Consider the following 15,978-nt stretch of genomic DNA (forward strand, 5'->3'; position numbering starts at 1 on the left):
CCCAGCCCCCGGCCCGGGTTCCTGTTTTTGAAACAAATCGTTCCCACGGGACTACCCCGACCTGGGGCCGAACGTCTTCCTCCGGGCAGCGGGGGGCACAGCCCTGGTGGAAATCGGGGGCTTGGGGCGCCGGGTCCTTGTGAGAGTCCGGGGGAGGGGCTAGAGCTAGATGAGAGATTTTGGAGAGGAGAGAGCCCTGTGGGGAGCGAAGAATGCAAACGCCGCTACCTGGAGACGAGACCTCGATGTCTGGGGATGTTGTGGGGGAAGCTCCAACTCACACGGGCGGGACTGGGGCCCCGGAAGCCTGGCTCCCACGGTGCCAGATGGAAGGGGGCAGCTGCAAGCTGCGGGTGGGTTCTCCGCAGGTTGGCGACTGGAGGCCTGGAGGCCTAGGCAGGGAGGAACTTGGGAGGGGCAGGAGCAGGCGGTTGGGGTCCCCACAAGCCGGCTCTAGGGGAGCCGGTAACGGTTTCCGGACTGTGGGTTCAAGCGCACTCACTATGAAACCACCCGCCCCAAACCTGCCTCCGGAGGCTTGCCCCTCCCCGACTCTGTGCTGGGGAGTCAGGACCTCCCTCACACTTCAGTCTAGGTAATGCGAGGCCTAGGAACAGACCTCTGGTCCTCAGTTTCCCCTGGCTAGCCTGGACAGCCTGTGAATATACCCCGCACACACTCCCCGGACTGGCGCAAGCGGAGCCGGGGCTTAGAGACCCTTAAAACGCCGCAGTGGGGCGGGGCTGAGGGCGGAGTGAAGAAGGCGCCGACCTCGCACAGGCCCCGCCCCCTCCCCGGTCTCGCTCCCCGCGCCGTGGGTGTTCTGCAGTCCCCAAGCCTCAGCCCAAGTCCCAAGTCCCAGCCCCCGTGGACCCCACCCAGGCGGATGCCCCGCCCCCGGCCAGCCTGGCAGGCCTCTGACCTAGTATGGACACGGTTCTGGGAAGAGAGGCGTGGAGGGTGACGTCGGGAAGGGGGCTGGAGAGCCCCGGGCCCTGCCTCCGCGGGCCGCCCCCCTTTCGAGGGGACGCACCTGCGGCGGTGGGGGTAAGCCAGGGTGACTGCGCAGCTGCCGTTGTGCCCACCCAGAACTAAAAATATTTCCCAGCAGAGAGAGGAGTTAAGGAGGCTCCCAAGGAGAATCAATTTATTGAAGGGCGGGTGCAGTTGGTCAGACCCATAAATAGGAGGGGGCAGGAAGCCCGAAGACTCGATGGGAGCAGTGTCCTCAGTCACACTGGACGATGTGAACTCAAGGCTGGGAGTAAATGAGGGTTTCAGGCAGAGGCTTAGAGATCTAAGTCCAGTACCCCAGCCTCTGGATCAGGAGCTGGGCTGGCCCAAGGGATTGCAAACAGACTCGGGGGCAGGTGTGGGGTCTGGTCTGGAGGCTCAGATCAGATCATCAGGGGACGGCAGGGGCTGGCGGGAAGGCTCTACACCCCAGATCTCCCGGGCGTACTGGGCAATGGTGCGGTCACTGGAGAACTTGCCGGAGGTGGCTATGTTCCGGATCACCATCCGCGTCCACTCTCTCGGGTTCTGCAGGCCAAAAGGGATCTCTGGCTCACTCTGTTGGTGGGGTCCCCACCTTCCACCTCATCCCAGCCAGGGCCACCAAAGCCCTGCCAGCCCCCTGGCCCAGGACCTCTTACCTTGTACAGGGCACTGACTTTCTCCTGGCATTTAATATAGTCTTCATAATCTGCAAAGACTTTAAACCTGGAGGGGAATAGACAGGCAGAAAGCTCCATGAGGTCAAGGGACCAGCCCATCCTGTCCTGGTGGACTGGAGCTCTGCCCAGGAGCCCTGCCTAGCCTCCTAACACTCCAAGCCCTGTTCAGCCCAGCAGCCCCACCTGCAAGATTCCTTGGGTGACTGGCTCACCGGTCATGGTGCATGAGCATGTTGACGATGTCCTTGAACAGGTCGGGCTGTTTGGGGGAGAAGAAGCCACTGCTCAGCTGCTCGATGACCTGCCGAAGCTCAGGAATTCGGTCATAGTACTCCTGGGCATTGTACCTGCAGGGCAGAGCTGGGGTCAGCACCCAGGAAAGGGGGTCCTGGCTCTTACTCCAGAGAAAACCCCAGAAGTCCTAGGGTCCAGGGTCAGCCTGCTTCTGCCGCCCCTGCAGCTGCCCCTGGAGGCCCTTCCCTGGAGGCCCTCTCCCTTCAGGGCTCAGCTTTCCATCCCCTTTTATGGGGATGAGGAAACCGAGGTCTGGAGAGGGCAGAAAGAAGTGTCAGAGCCCACACACCACCACCATCTCCTAACCAGTGTATTTCCTCCCTGAATGTCTTTTTCCTGCACTATCCCAGTCCAACCCTAGCCTCACGTTCAGGCTCCAGGAGGAGCCAACGGGTGTACCCTAAGGAGTGTCCTTAAACTCAGACTGTCCACCCGAGCTTGTTGTTGTACCCGGCCCCGGCTTTCCTCCAATGCTTTACTTTCTGAGGCAGCACAATACAGCTCTCAGCCACTAGGATTCAAAACGGTCCCCAAGGCCAGTCTCATCTCTCCCCTTCCCTCCCCTCTTCCACCTCCTCAACAATGTCCCTATCCCCTATCCCCAGCACTGGTTTGCTGCAAGTGACTCTCCTGGCATTAAGGTGTGAGTCCCCACACTGGTCCCCCACCTGCACTTTGCCCCTGTAGCCTAGTCTCCATCCTGCAGCCAAAACTGTCCTTCTGGAGCCTAGTTCTGAACATATCAGACCTTGCTGGAAATATTTCACATCTCTCTCCCGTCCAACTCTGAACTTCCTAGCCAGGTTTCACAGGAGAAATTCCTTTCACTATTTAATGCCAGCCCTCGTAAGCTATTGGTGGGGGTGTAGACTGGTACCAACTTTCTGGAAAACAATTTGGCAATACATAATAAGAGCTTTAAGAGCTCATACTTTTTGACTCTGGAATATCCACTTCTAATAATTATCTTAAGGAAATAATCAGAGATGCGGACAGAGATGTAAAAGGTTGGTCATTACAGTGATATTTATACCAACAGGGGAAATCAACTTTAATGTCCAACCATATGAAGTGGTTAAATAAGTTATGGCAAGTCCATAGGATGGAACACTATACAATCATTTAAAATATTTTTGAAAACTATTTAATGATATGAATAATGCCTCTCCAATGTTTAAAATATCAGGATTCAAAATTATATATACGTTATTCCCAACTTTAAAAAACTACACATACATACACACATATATAAATATACATAGAAAAAGAGAACTGTGACTTTAAATCTGGGTGATGAGATTATGGATGACAGTTATTTTATTTTTTGTAGTTTTGTATTTTTCCAATTAATGAGCATTGTTACTTTTATGATAAAAAATCATATTTAAAAATAAAAATTTAAAAACATAATGCCAGGGAAATGTCTCCTCTAAAGAACTGTGTTTCTGGCCACAAGTACAGTTAACTGCTATATTCTTATTTCTCTTTTTGCCATGGTTGCCAGGGAGCTAAAATTGTTTGCTTTCAATTCCAGAAATAATATTATTTCTTAGGATTGATATACTCTTTTTTTTTTGGTAAGTTACCTCCAAAGTTTTCCAGAATTCTGATGGCGTAACTAAGATCTCATGCAGCCTGCACCAGCCTTTCCGGGCACGCCTCTTGCTCCCAGCCCTACCCTCCAGCAGCCTCCTGCCCACAGACAGATAACTTAGGAGCCCTTGACCCCCGTACCCTCTCTGGTCAAGCTTTTCCACGTCCTCTACCCGCATGCCGAAGATAAAGAAGTTCTCCTCTCCTGCCTCTTCTGCCATCTCCACATTGGCCCCATCCATAGTGCCAATGGTCAGAGCCCCATTGAGCATGAACTTCATGTTGCCAGTGCCCGAGGCCTCAGTGCCCGCAGTGGAGATCTGCTCAGAGAGGTCAGCAGCTGGGATCACTGTGGGGCAGCAGCAGGGGGACAGGGTCAGCTCTGGGAAGAGTCCCACCCAGCTGGGGGACTCTGTAGTGATGCTGGCCCTAGGCATAGCCAGATTCAGAGCACCTCCCACCACCCCAACCCTCCAGTCTTCAACAACTGAGTCACCCTCTCACCCCCCAGCCTCTTGATGATTCTTGAACATCTGGGGTCTAACCTGGATTCCCCCACCCCTGCACCATTGTGTGATTTGACAAACACCAACAAGGTGACAAATACACATCTCCCCTATAATTTCACCCATCCTGCCAGAAACTCCACCATTAGGGGACATCCTCATGGTTTAATTAATGCCCTCTCCAGATTCTTCTTTAAAGTGTGAATGCTGGCCCTGGCCGGGTGGCTCAGTTAGTTAGAGCATCGTTTGGATACACCAAAATTGGGGGTCGATCCCCAGACAGGGCACGCGCAAGAACCAACCAGTGAATGCATGAATCAGTGGAAAAGCAAATCGATGTTTTTCTCTCTCTCTCAAATCAATCAATAAATTTTTTTTTAATTGTAAAAAAAAAAAAAAAAAGTGCAAGCACCTCAGGAAGAGGTGACTAATACCTCTTCCAGGCAACGAACTAATCAGAGCCTCCCTGGGATCCCCACTGGCCGCGCCCCACCTTTCTCCGCCAGTGAGACACGGTAGTTCTCCAGGAAGATCACACGGAGTCGGTCTCCCACCACTGGGTCATGGTTGACTACTTCTCCAATGGCCGTGATGAGTCTGATGATCATCTTGGCCATGTGGTACCCAGGGGCAGCCTGTGGGGACACAGTCTGGAGTCAGCTCCATGGCCCAACTCTCTATTCCATCCTGCAGCCCAGCCAAGACTGACCTCAATCGAGGTATCAAAAGACCAGAGCCATGGTCTATGGCCCAGTTTCTCACCTTCCCTCCAATCATCACAGTTCGAGGCACAACAAACTTATTGGGCTCCTTCTTGATGCCTGTAGAGAAAGAGAGGGGTTTCCCTCTGGGTCATAGCTCCTGATGGTACGCATCCAGCCACGGCCCAGGCTGGGAGACAGTAGGCTGACTTGGCAATCACTTGCTATGTGACCTCAGATCTGTCCCTTCCCCCTCTCTGAGCCTCAGTTTGCCCATCTTTAAAATGGGGATAATTCCATGTCCCAAGAGTTGTCCCAAGGCCAAAGGAGATGTTGACTAGGAAGCGTGCAGTGTGTTGGGAGGCACACGGAGGGGAGAACCAGGAGACAAGGGTGGGCCACTGGGACTCACGGTTGTACAGGGTGATTATATGGAGGCAGTTGAGGAGCTGGCGCTTGTATTCATGAATCCGCTTCACCTGGACGTCGAAGAGTGAGTTGGGGTTGATACGGACTTTGTATTCATTCTCTAGATACACAGAGAACTTCAGCTTGTTTTCCTGAAGGCAGGGGAGGGGGGAGAGCTCACCAACAGGCCTCAGCCTCGGGAGATCCTACAGTCTCATTTCCTTCCAGAAAGGTAGAGGATAGGGGGCTCCCGTGCCACCTGCATCCACTCCTACACCAGGGCAGACATTGCTAATCAATGTCAGCGGTCTTCCAGTGAGGCCCAATGATGCTTTCCCACCATGGACTCCATGCAGCTTCTACCAGTGGCCTGAGGCTGCAGGAGAGAGGAGCTCTATTGGCCGCTCCTGACCCCGACGTCTAGCCCTCCGGCAGGCTCCACTCCAGGCCGGGCACAGGGGTCCCAGGTTGTGATACTCCTCACCTGCTTCACTTTGGCCACATCCCGGATAAAGGCTTCATCGTCCACATAGGAGAGCAGTTTGCGCAGCTGGTCCAGATCCGAGATGTAATCTTCCCCGATGCGCTGTGGGGAGGTGGCTCTGTCAGGCCCCTTCCCCTCCTCTGGCCTTCCTCACAGAGCGGTCTCTTTCCAGGTCAGGCAAGCCCCATCCACAGCAGACAGCTCCTCCCTCTCCAGCTTCCCAGCTGGGGTGTGATCTTAAACGTCCATCTTCCTCCCCTCCCGACCTTGAGCTGACCCCAGCAGGCCTTCCTCCTGCCTTTTCCTCATACAGGCACTGACTCCACGTTCCTGCTCCCAATCTCTGTCCCCTCCCAGCCTCACTTCAGATGTGACCTCTTGATGACCCCTCCATTAGATTGTAAACTCCCCTGGGTTGATTTTCATAGCCGGGGTCTCCTCTAACCCATAGTATATCCTCATGCAAGCAGGAAAGTGGTTCCCCTCATCCCAGCACGTGCATGTCTTGGGAACAAAATGCAACAAGGATTTTGGCCCTCCACTGGGCACCCTGCAGCCGACCACCTACATGACCATACCCAGCTGAGTCCTGCAGTAACCCATGTGGACTCCTACTGGCCATTCAGTGACCTCTCACCTCAGCAATGACCTCTGCCAGCCCAGGGTTACACATGACCAGCCAGCGCCGAGGGGTGATGCCGTTGGTCTTGTTCTGGAACTTATGGGGCTCCAGCTCGAAGAAGTCCTTAAAGCTGCAGAATGGAGTTGGGGGATGACCACTCACCCCTGTGGGATGAAGGCCACCTTCTGGGGTCCATATCCCTATCCTGGTTTCTTTTTTTATTAATGTATCTTTATTGATTCCAGAGAAGAAGGGAGAGGGAGAGAGATAGAAACATCAATGATGAGAAGGAATCATTGATTGTCTGCCTCCTGCACGCCCCCGACTGGGGATAGAGCCTGAAACAGGGGCACGTGCCCTGACTGGGAATCGAACTGCCATCTCCTGGATCCTAGGTCGATGCTCAGCCGCTGAGCCACGCCTCGCGGGCCAGGCTAGCCTCGTTTCTTGATGAAAGAGGCCTGGGGGCCACCTGGGGACAGGACTGGACCCGACTCAGGGCTGTGGTGCTTCCTAGAGCGATGCCTCCTGTGGAAGGGCCAGCTGTGCTGGGCAGTCAGGGGGGGCCTATAAGTGACAGAGGCCTATAAGTGGGCGGGCCCCGTGGAGGGTGGGGTCTCACATGGTCTTCTTGAGGATCTCGGAGTGGATGCGGGCCACGCCGTTGACCGCATGAGACCCGGTGATGCACAGGTGGGCCATGTTGATGCGCTTCACCGCGCCCTCCTCCACAAGCGACATGCGCCGCAGCCGGTCCACATCCCCTGGGAACGCGGCTGCCACCCGCTGTGCTAGGAGAACCCAGAGCTAGGAGGGGATGCCGGGACCCAGCGCCCAGCCCTGTACCCTCAGAATCTGCCAAGGGCCCGCCCCACTGGAGCCCCAGGCCCCATGCTGCCCACACCGCCTCCGCTCACATTTAGGAAGCGCTGGTTGATCTCATAGATGATCTGGAGATGCCGCGGCAGCAGCGTCTCCAGGAGGTGCACAGGCCAGCGCTCCAGGGCCTCGGGCAGCACCGTGTGGTTGGTGTAGGCACAGGTCCTCACCGTCACGTCCCATGCCTGGGAGAGGAACGAAGGATCCAGATCCCAGGCCAAAGCCCTGTGCCTCTCCGGACATACTGCCACTGCAGTACCAGGTTCTAGCACACGCCCCCTCTGGGCCTCACACTGCCATCTGTTTAGAGGGCATCCACTCACATCTTTCCACTCCCCAAGCTGGGAAGGGAACCGTGAGGCAGGGAGGGTCAGACAGGGGTGGAAGGGTCCTGGAGCCCACCTTGTCCCAGTCCAGCCGCTCCAGGTCCACCAGAATCCTCATCAGCTCGGGGATGGCCAGGGACGGATGGGTGTCATTGAGCTGGATGGCTACCTGTCAGGAGTGGGGGGCAAGTAGGGAATTAGTCTGGGCTTCAAACCTTTGCCCCTTGGAGCAACTCTGGGGCCGGAGCAGCAGGATCCCAACTTCTGTGCCTGTTGATTGAGGATCCAGGACCCTCACACACGCCCCCAGCCCCCAGCCTCCATTTCCTCATCTATAAAATGGGCGGGCAGGCTGAGGCTGGAGGAGAGAGAGTGGCACACATCACAGCACGTGCAGAGGGCACCCTCTCTGCGGCCTGATACCTTATCCGGGAAGGCATCAAAGCTTGTGCGAACAGGGTCGCGACAGCCGAACTTGGAGGACTTGAAGCGGCGGATGATGTCCTGGAGCGTAGCAGCCACTACGAAGTACTCCTGCTTCAGCCGCAGCTCCTTCCCCTCAAAGAACTGGGGACAGTGTAAGGCAGAGCAGAGGCAAGATGTAAGGGCACCGCCTAACACGACTGTGGATGTGGCCAGGAGAGGCTCCCCAGACACCAAGACCCTGAGTCCTGAACTGCCCCCATCTCAAGGGCCCAGGGGTCTTTCCCCCACCAAGAAATAGTAATGGGGACCGTGCCCACCCTAACCTGCTGCCCCAGGACTCAGGCATACTTCCACTTAACTGGGGGGACAAAGAGGGCACACAGGGACCAGCAATATGTCCTGGACGTGACTAGTGCGCCAGAAGATGGCGCTCCCCTCTCCTGCCTTCTCCCCTGCACACAGGCCTCCTGCCCCCAGCCCAGGGGGAGACATACATTGTCATTGGGGTACAGGACACGAGAGATATTCTCAGCCAGGTTGCGGTCCAGAACAGCCTGGATGTAGCCACCAATGTTGACTGGAGGACAGAAGTGGGCACAGGGTCAGGCTTCGGCCAAGCCTGGTTGGGGCGGGGCTGCTAACTACTGGCGGCTGAACTCACAGTCCTTGAGGTTGAAGTCATTGGGGGCCTTGGCAGACCACAGGCGCATGGTGTTAACGACGTTGTTGCGGTAGCCAGGCACAGGTGTGTCATACGGCATGGCCAACACCACCTGCAGGGGCACCCAGTTGGTATCAGGAGCTGGGCATCTGCTGTGTCTCCCTTGTGAGGCCCTGAGAGCTGGAACTCCAGGCTTTGTTCCTGCACTCTGCTGACTCCCAACCTGAGGGTCTAGTCCCAGCTCCAGGTAACCTCCAGTAAACCCCTCAACCTCTCTGGTCCTCATCCAGAAAGAGAGGACACCCCCAATGTCTCCTATATCCCCAGCCCCGCCTTGCCGGGTGTGGTAAGGACGATGGGAGGAAGCAGTGGGGAGCCCAGCTTCAAGGTGGGGCTCTGTTGGTGGCTGCTCTGCAGTGATGGGGATGAGCTGGCCCACCTGACCTGAGCACAACCTTGAAGACACTCTGGACTCATGAAAGGGCTGGGGGATCCTGGGGCCTGGCTGCAAGAGTCAAAGAGGCCAAGTCCATCCAAGGGTCTTATGCCTGGTTGACCACAGGGCTAGTTAGCAGTGACTAATGCTGGCCCCACTTCCCACAATTAGCAAATATCAATGATTGGCCCTGGCCACTGTGGCTCAGTCGGTAGAAGCATCATTCCATACACAGAAAGATCCCAGGGTTCTATTCCCAGTCAGGGCACATGTAGGAGGAAATCAATTGATGTTTCTCATGTTGATGTTTCTCCTCTCTCTCTCTCTCTCAAATAATAAAAATGTCCACAGGTAACCAAAAAAAGAAAGAAAAGAAAACCATCAATGATTGCTACCAATAACTGCCTACTACCATGGGGTTGGGGGCACATCCACACCTCCCTCCCCAATACTAAGTAGCCCGATTGGAGCCAAGTGGAAGTTGTAGCTTGGAGAAGGAAGGAACAGGCCCAAGAGCAGACAGCCAGGTGCAGCCCAAGTCCCTGCTGGACCTTAGTGGGGATGACAGAACAAATGCCCAATTCTGAAAGCCTAGAGGTCTCTGTGCAGTCATCTGGAGGCTGATGGCCTGTAGCCACAGCAAGAGGACTGGCTGAGCTGGAATTCAGACACCTGGCTTGGCTTTAGGGCTCCTCTAACCTGCTATGTGGCCTTGAACAAGTCAGTCCCCCTCTCAAGGCTTTCATTTTCTCCCCTCTCCCCCTTTCTGGCTGGTTGCTTTGCTTCCTGTCAAGCCCCCAGTTCAGATGTGGGGGGAGTCAAGTTACTATGGTTATTCTTTGATGGGTCTAGTGGGGTGAAAAGGAGCGGTCAGGGGAGGGACATTGATGGAACAGGGCAGCCTCTCTCCTCCCCGGCTCTGCACTTGGCCTGGCTCCCTTGTGACCCTACTTTCTCCAGCCTCTCCTGGCTTCAGCTGTGTGGCCTCAGCTAAGTCACTTCACCTCTCTGAGCCTTGGTGTCCTCCACTGTAAAACCTCCAGGCTCTTTCCCCGTACCTCCCTGTTGAGTCCTCCCCCATTCCCTGGCTTTGTCTTCACCTGTGTGTCCACCCACTTGACCCCCTGGCTGGTGTGTTCCACTCGGCCATAGAAGTGCACAGGCAGCGTGAACTCAGGCCGGGCCTTCTCCCAGGGGTTGCCGTAGCGAAGCCAGTCGTCAGCCTCCTCCATCTGAGCCCCAGGCAGATTAGGGGAGAAACGAAGGCAGCGTCAGAGCCAGACTCACACCACCACTCACACCACCGTGGGCTGTGGGGAAGGGGGCAGGAGCAGTGGCTCTTGTGTGGCCTATACAGGGTGTAAATTAAGGGCTCTGGGGTGGGCCCTGGCCTGGGGATGTCTGATGGGACATGGTATGTGTGTGAATTCAAGAGGTGCTGCAGGTGTGAACCACCTGTTTCAGGAGTAACCAGCTGGCTTTGGAGTCATGGGAAAGGGGCAAGGGTGCTCTCCATCAAGACTGGGCTTAGTTTTGGTCTATCCAGGGATGGATGACTAAATGGGGGTCCCTTCCATCACAACTTGGACCCCACAGCCAGGGCCAAAGGCTGCTCACCTGCCAGCCCCCGCAGATCTTCTGGTTAAAAATCCCAAACTCATAGCGGATCCCGTAACCATAGGCAGCCAGGCCTAGTGTTGCCATAGAGTCCAGAAAGCAGGCTAGGGGTGTGCAGGGAGGTGAGTGTCAGGGACTCAGCACAAAAGAACTCTGCCCACCTGCCCCCTGCTACCCTCCACTTACCTGCCAGCCGGCCCAAGCCCCCGTTGCCCAGCCCTGCGTCTTCCTCGATTTCCTCCAGCTCCTCCATGTCCAGTCCCAGCTAGGCGGGGGTGGGGTGTGGGGGTGGGGGTTGGGGCAGCAGTCAGGGCCAAGGGCCAGCAAAGAATCTCCAAACCCTAGGCTTGTCCCACCCCAACCTTCCCAGACCTGATAAACAGCCTCATCACAGGCGTTCTCCAAGGCCAGGTTCACCATCGTGTTTTGCAGCGTCCGGCCCATGTAGAACTCCAGGGACAGGTAGTAGATTCTCTGCCCAAGACACAGATGCACAGGGGGAGGGGTCAGGGCTGCCAACCGGTACTCAGGTAGGCCCAGGGGGCCTGCACCTCTCACCCTCTCACCCCCTCCTTGGGCCCAGCATGGCCTAGCCCTCTCTCCATTTTCTCTCTTCCCATTTCAGGCACTGGGACACAGCAGGTAAAATTCTGATCCCAGCATTTCCTAACTTTGGACAAATCACTTTTCTTCTCCGAGCCTGTTTCCTCATCTAGAAAATAGGGCTGGCCATATCTGCCTCAGGTATTGAGGTGCCTGGGAGAGGTGGGAACCCATTCCATCCCACATGCCTCCCAACAGCCCAGCTGGAAGTCAGGACATAGAGAAATACCTCCAAGTGCTCCCTGAATGGAGAAAGCCAGGCCCAGAGAAAGTCATTGGCTCAAGGTCATGCAATGACTCATGGATAGTCAGTCCCCTCCGGTCCCTGCTGTGCTCAGCTCCACTTGGCCCTCAAGCCTCAGCCTCAAGAAGGGGACCGAGAGGCACCAGGATCCAGGATGTTCGTGGTTCCTAGTCTTCAGGTTTCCTGGGTCCCCTCTCTGCCCCACCATCTGCCCCTCCCCCACCCCTGCCCAGGAGCGTCAGGTTGCTGACATTTACCACCGACCCCAAAAGACACTTGATCCCACTGCCCCAACTACTCCAGCTGCACACCACCTGCTACCCAGGCACACCACACACACGTTCAACGACTCGTTCTTGCAGTTTAGGTCCAACCTAGGCCTCTGGGGTCTTCCTGTTCCCCACACCCAGTAGTCCCCCCACTCTCTGAGTGCCCGCTGAGCCTTTGCAACCAGCCCACCTGACTTGAGCCCCCTGACCTGCTCCCACCTCAGGTTTCTCCCCCTGGGTTGCCCCAGCACCTATTGCACCGTAGGACCCCTGGATTCTCCAACCTCAAGAAACTTTGCTGCAGAAAACTGACCCCAGGAAGGGGCTCACTTGGTCAAGATGTCCCAGCCCATTCCCCCGCCCATTCCCCTGCCCGGGGTGCCCCAAGCGGCACCTTGGGGTCCTTCTCATAGTAGTGCTGCTGCGTGCGGATCCAGCGGCCCACGAGGTGGTCACGCACAGTGTGGGCCAGTGCGAAGTAGTAGTCTCGAGGGGTGGCCACATTGCGGTCCTTCACGAGTGTGAAATGCAGGTGCCGGTTGAAGTTCTTCTTCAGGTCGGTCACGTTCTCCACGCCGGCCAGGCCACGCACACTGATTTGCTTTCTCTTCTCCTGGTCTGTCAGGGGCCGGGACATGGCTGCAGGAGGGTGGGCCTGACTGACGGGTTGATGGGTGGACGGGTAGCCTCTGTGGTGCCTCCAGCCAGGGAGTGGAAATCCTCAGGCGCCGGGTGATTTAAAGCCAGACTCCGGGCAGCATGCCCCGCCTCCCCCCCTCCCCCCCATGGGAGGGTCTTGGCCTGACAGTCTGCCGGAGGAGCTATTTTGGGGGTGAGGGAAGAAGAAAGCTGGGCAGGGAGAACAGGGCCCAGCTCCACACGGGCTAGGCCACGCCAGGCCCAGCCTGGCTCATTCACAGCCCTGTGCTGACCCACTTCCTCTGGGCCTCGCACACTGGGGTCTCTGTCTTCTGTCTTCTGCAGGGTCAGAAACAAGATGCAGCAGGCAGAGTGCTGGCTTGAGAAGCCGAGGCTTGCCTGGAGCTGATGGGCTGTGTCTTTGGCTTAAGAGGTTATAGATGAAGGGTGGGGCTGGGTTGTGGGCTCTCAATGAGGAGTCTAAGGGAGCTGTCACGTGGGCAGATGTCAGGAGGCCCAGCCTTCACTTGTAGCTTGGTTTGTTAGACATTTACCCAAAGAGAATGCAAACCACAGGCTGAGTGACCTCTGGTCAAGCTTCCATGGTGGCTACACTGGGGGGCTATCATTAGCTGCACTCTGGTGGGAAGGCCACATGTTGTGGCAGAAGGGGGCAGGCCGAAGCACCAGGAGTTGAGGCTTCAGTGTGCCACAAACGGAAAAGGTGTAACTAGCATAGGCCACCAGGTGTCTTGAGAAAAGGGAGACTAGGACCCTGAATTTCATGGGGGTTGCATGAGGGATGTTACCTGAGGCAGGGCCACTACCCCCACCCCACCCCCACCAAAACTGATCCCCCCCCTGTTGCTGTCTCTCAAGTAGCTCTGAAGTGACCTTTTGAGAGACAGGACGGTCAGATTACAGGCCAACTTTGGCTAGGGGCCAACAGCCTGAAGCAGGGGCCCCTGGGAACTGTAGTCCTGTGGACCCACAGGGGTAGGAGGAACTGAAGGATACCACCCCACCCCCCTGCCATAATATTGGCCTATGGTATTGTCTTCCTGTGATGCAGCTGCCAGGTGATTGGAGGCCTTCTCCCACTCACTCCTCCCACCTGGGGCCAACCACTGGACAGGGATTTAATGGTCCAGGGTTCACAGCTGACTTCACTTGTAAAATGGAAGCCCCTGCACCCCAGGAACTTTACACCATTCATCTTCCTTTGGAGGCTTTGGCTGCCCCCAATTCACTGCTCATGGACTGGCCCCAGTGCTGATTTGCTGTGTGTCCTTAGGCTGGTTACTTTACTTTTCTGAGCCTTGGACTCAAATCGAATTTATAAATCTTGTGGAAGCTGACTCTGGATCCTGCTTTCTTCTTTGAGCAAAGGGAGCCCAGGGCCTTGTGCTATTCCAAAGAATGTCTGTGCCTCCTGGGGCTGTGGGCTAGTGGAAGGGAAGAATTGGGTGTTCTGGTCTGAGGACCAAGGTCAGAGGCCTGGACAACTGCAGGATGCTACTGAGAGCCTGGTTCAGCGGAAGCTAGGCTCTGCCCGAGAACTTTCTGAGCCACAGCAAGCCCAGCCCAGTAATTACAGTTCAGTATGGGGGCCAAATTGCAAGTCCTACCCAGGCCTTCTGATAACCAAACCCTGCCCTACCTATTCCCCAAGACAGCGTTACCATGCTGGTCTTTCACAGTGCCATGCTTCACAGTGGAGGAAAAAGGTCCGAAAGAAAAGAGTTGTTTTATTTAAATGTTTTTATTGATTTCAGAGAGAAGGGAGAGGGAGAGAGAAACATAAATTATATTCATTGATCGGCTGCCTCCTGCATGCCCCCTGGTGGGGATTAAGCCCCAAACCCAGGCATGTGCCTTGACCCGGAATCAAACCGTGATCTCCTGGATCATAGGTTGATGCTCAACTGCTGAACCACACAAGCCGGGCTAGAAGTCTTGTATGTTGTATTTCCAAAAAGAATGCTTGGTGGCACTCTGCTCTCTTCACAGCTCCTACCCTCAGCTTCCTGGGCAGTGCCTCTGCATAGCTTTACTCTACCTTCCACCAGGCCCCTGGTCCCTGCTGTTCAGCCTGTACTTTCTGTGGTGTGCTCTCACCACCCCCCAATTGTGGTAGCACACTTTCGCCACACAGAACTTTGCACTGACCCCTAATTGCCCATAAGACTCTCTTCCTGCCACTAAGGACCTGCTCCCAACAGATCATTCCCATTTTTCCCCCTTATTTTTAGAGCTGGAGGAGAGTGATCTGCTGCCTCCTGCACACCCCGCCGGGGATCAGGCCTGCAATCAGGGCATGTGCCCTGACTGGGAATCGAACTGGCACCCTTTTGGTACTCAGTATGATCCCAACCAAGAAACACTGGCCAGGGCCAGACCATTCCAACCTTTTTATCCAGCCCCCCAAGTTAATTCAATCCTTTCCCAGCAGTTCGCCCAAGGCCCTCTTCCTGCTTATCAATTCAGTACTCAGCCTTCCTCTGCACTCAAGGCACTTGTTGAACTGGGATATTCCATTTCCACTGGAAAATAGATGGAGTTTTTAAAAAATGTTTTTATTGATTGCAGAGAGGGAGAGAAACATTGGTGAAACATCAATTGGATGCCTCCTGCACACCCCCTACTGGGGACTGAGTATGCAACCTGGGCATGTGCCCTGACCAGGAATTGAACTGGTGACCTCCTGGTGCATGAGCCAATGCTCAACTGAGCCACACTGGCTGAACAACAGTTCTTTAACTGTCTTTCTTGTGGGTTCTTTCAGTCTTTGTGTCAGTGGCCCCCAACTCAGTTTCCAAGCTTTTTCTTTTGATGCCCCCACCCAATAGTATGAAACCTTGAAGGCTCAAACCCCTATTTCTCGTTTCACTGTTCTCCCTGTTCGTTCACTGCCTGGTGTTGCACATGCATTTACTTTAAAGGACCCCAAAAACACATTTTCCAACCTGAATGAACTCTTGACTGTTTATGTCTGACTAGGTTTCTCATCAGAAATCCTGTCTCCTTCCCCAGACTGATCTTGGGTTTCTCCAGAGCACTTGGCTGTGTCTCAGTAACAGTGCAAACACTGACCTTTCTCAACTGGCATTCGTTTCTCTAACCAAACTTTGCGAGGGTGGGGAGATGCAGCAGCAGACAGAAACAAGGGGTGCATGGTCATCTGTAACAGGGTCACATAGAGGGTCTTTTTTCACCGTGTGTCTCCAGGCGGGGGGGGGGGGGGGGGGGGGGGCGTTCATCTCTCTCCATTCTGCCACAAAGACAGGTGGCTTGCTGCCATTCTGGGGGCCAAATCCTCCTGCTGTTTCTCCCCATTTCAGGGTCTCAAGCTGCTTAGAGAAAAGCCCAAGACTGATGCCTACCTCAACCACTTTGTTATTCTCCAAAACCTTAACAAAAGCTAACGGCAGGGAGCAAGAGGAGTGAGCACAGGAATGGAGCTGGCCCCAGGGGAGAGACAGAGGAGATAGCTGGGCTGTGGTTAAGTCATTTATTGATTTTATTTCTAAAACCCACATAGCGCCACTTTGCCTCTTTCAGAGCTTCAAAGAGCTAATTAACCGCCCAATGAGC

General features: G+C 55.2%; 1 protein-coding gene across 1 annotated transcript; it reads right to left on the reverse strand.

Moving 5' to 3' along the window:
- Nucleotides 1-1,120: 1,120 nt before the first annotated feature.
- PYGM (glycogen phosphorylase, muscle associated) lies at nt 1,121-12,393 on the reverse strand. The gene is made up of 20 exons (XM_016220237.2): nt 12,140-12,393; nt 11,002-11,103; nt 10,816-10,894; nt 10,630-10,733; nt 10,113-10,244; nt 8,577-8,688; nt 8,410-8,492; nt 7,913-8,056; nt 7,566-7,658; nt 7,202-7,348; nt 6,907-7,070; nt 6,300-6,414; nt 5,663-5,764; nt 5,183-5,330; nt 4,832-4,890; nt 4,563-4,704; nt 3,705-3,912; nt 1,889-2,023; nt 1,656-1,722; nt 1,121-1,542 (listed from the first exon to the last, which is right to left on the reverse strand). The coding sequence occupies exons 1-20, from the start codon at nt 12,380-12,382 to the stop codon at nt 1,393-1,395; spliced, it is 2,529 nt and encodes an 842-aa protein (XP_016075723.1). The 5' UTR covers nt 12,383-12,393; the 3' UTR covers nt 1,121-1,392.
- Between the last annotated feature and the right edge of the window lie 3,585 nt (nt 12,394-15,978).

This window comes from Miniopterus natalensis, chromosome 11 (genome assembly GCF_054644295.1).
Source record: "Miniopterus natalensis isolate mMinNat1 chromosome 11, mMinNat1.hap1, whole genome shotgun sequence".
In the NCBI taxonomy this organism is placed as follows: Eukaryota; Metazoa; Chordata; class Mammalia; order Chiroptera; family Miniopteridae; genus Miniopterus; species Miniopterus natalensis.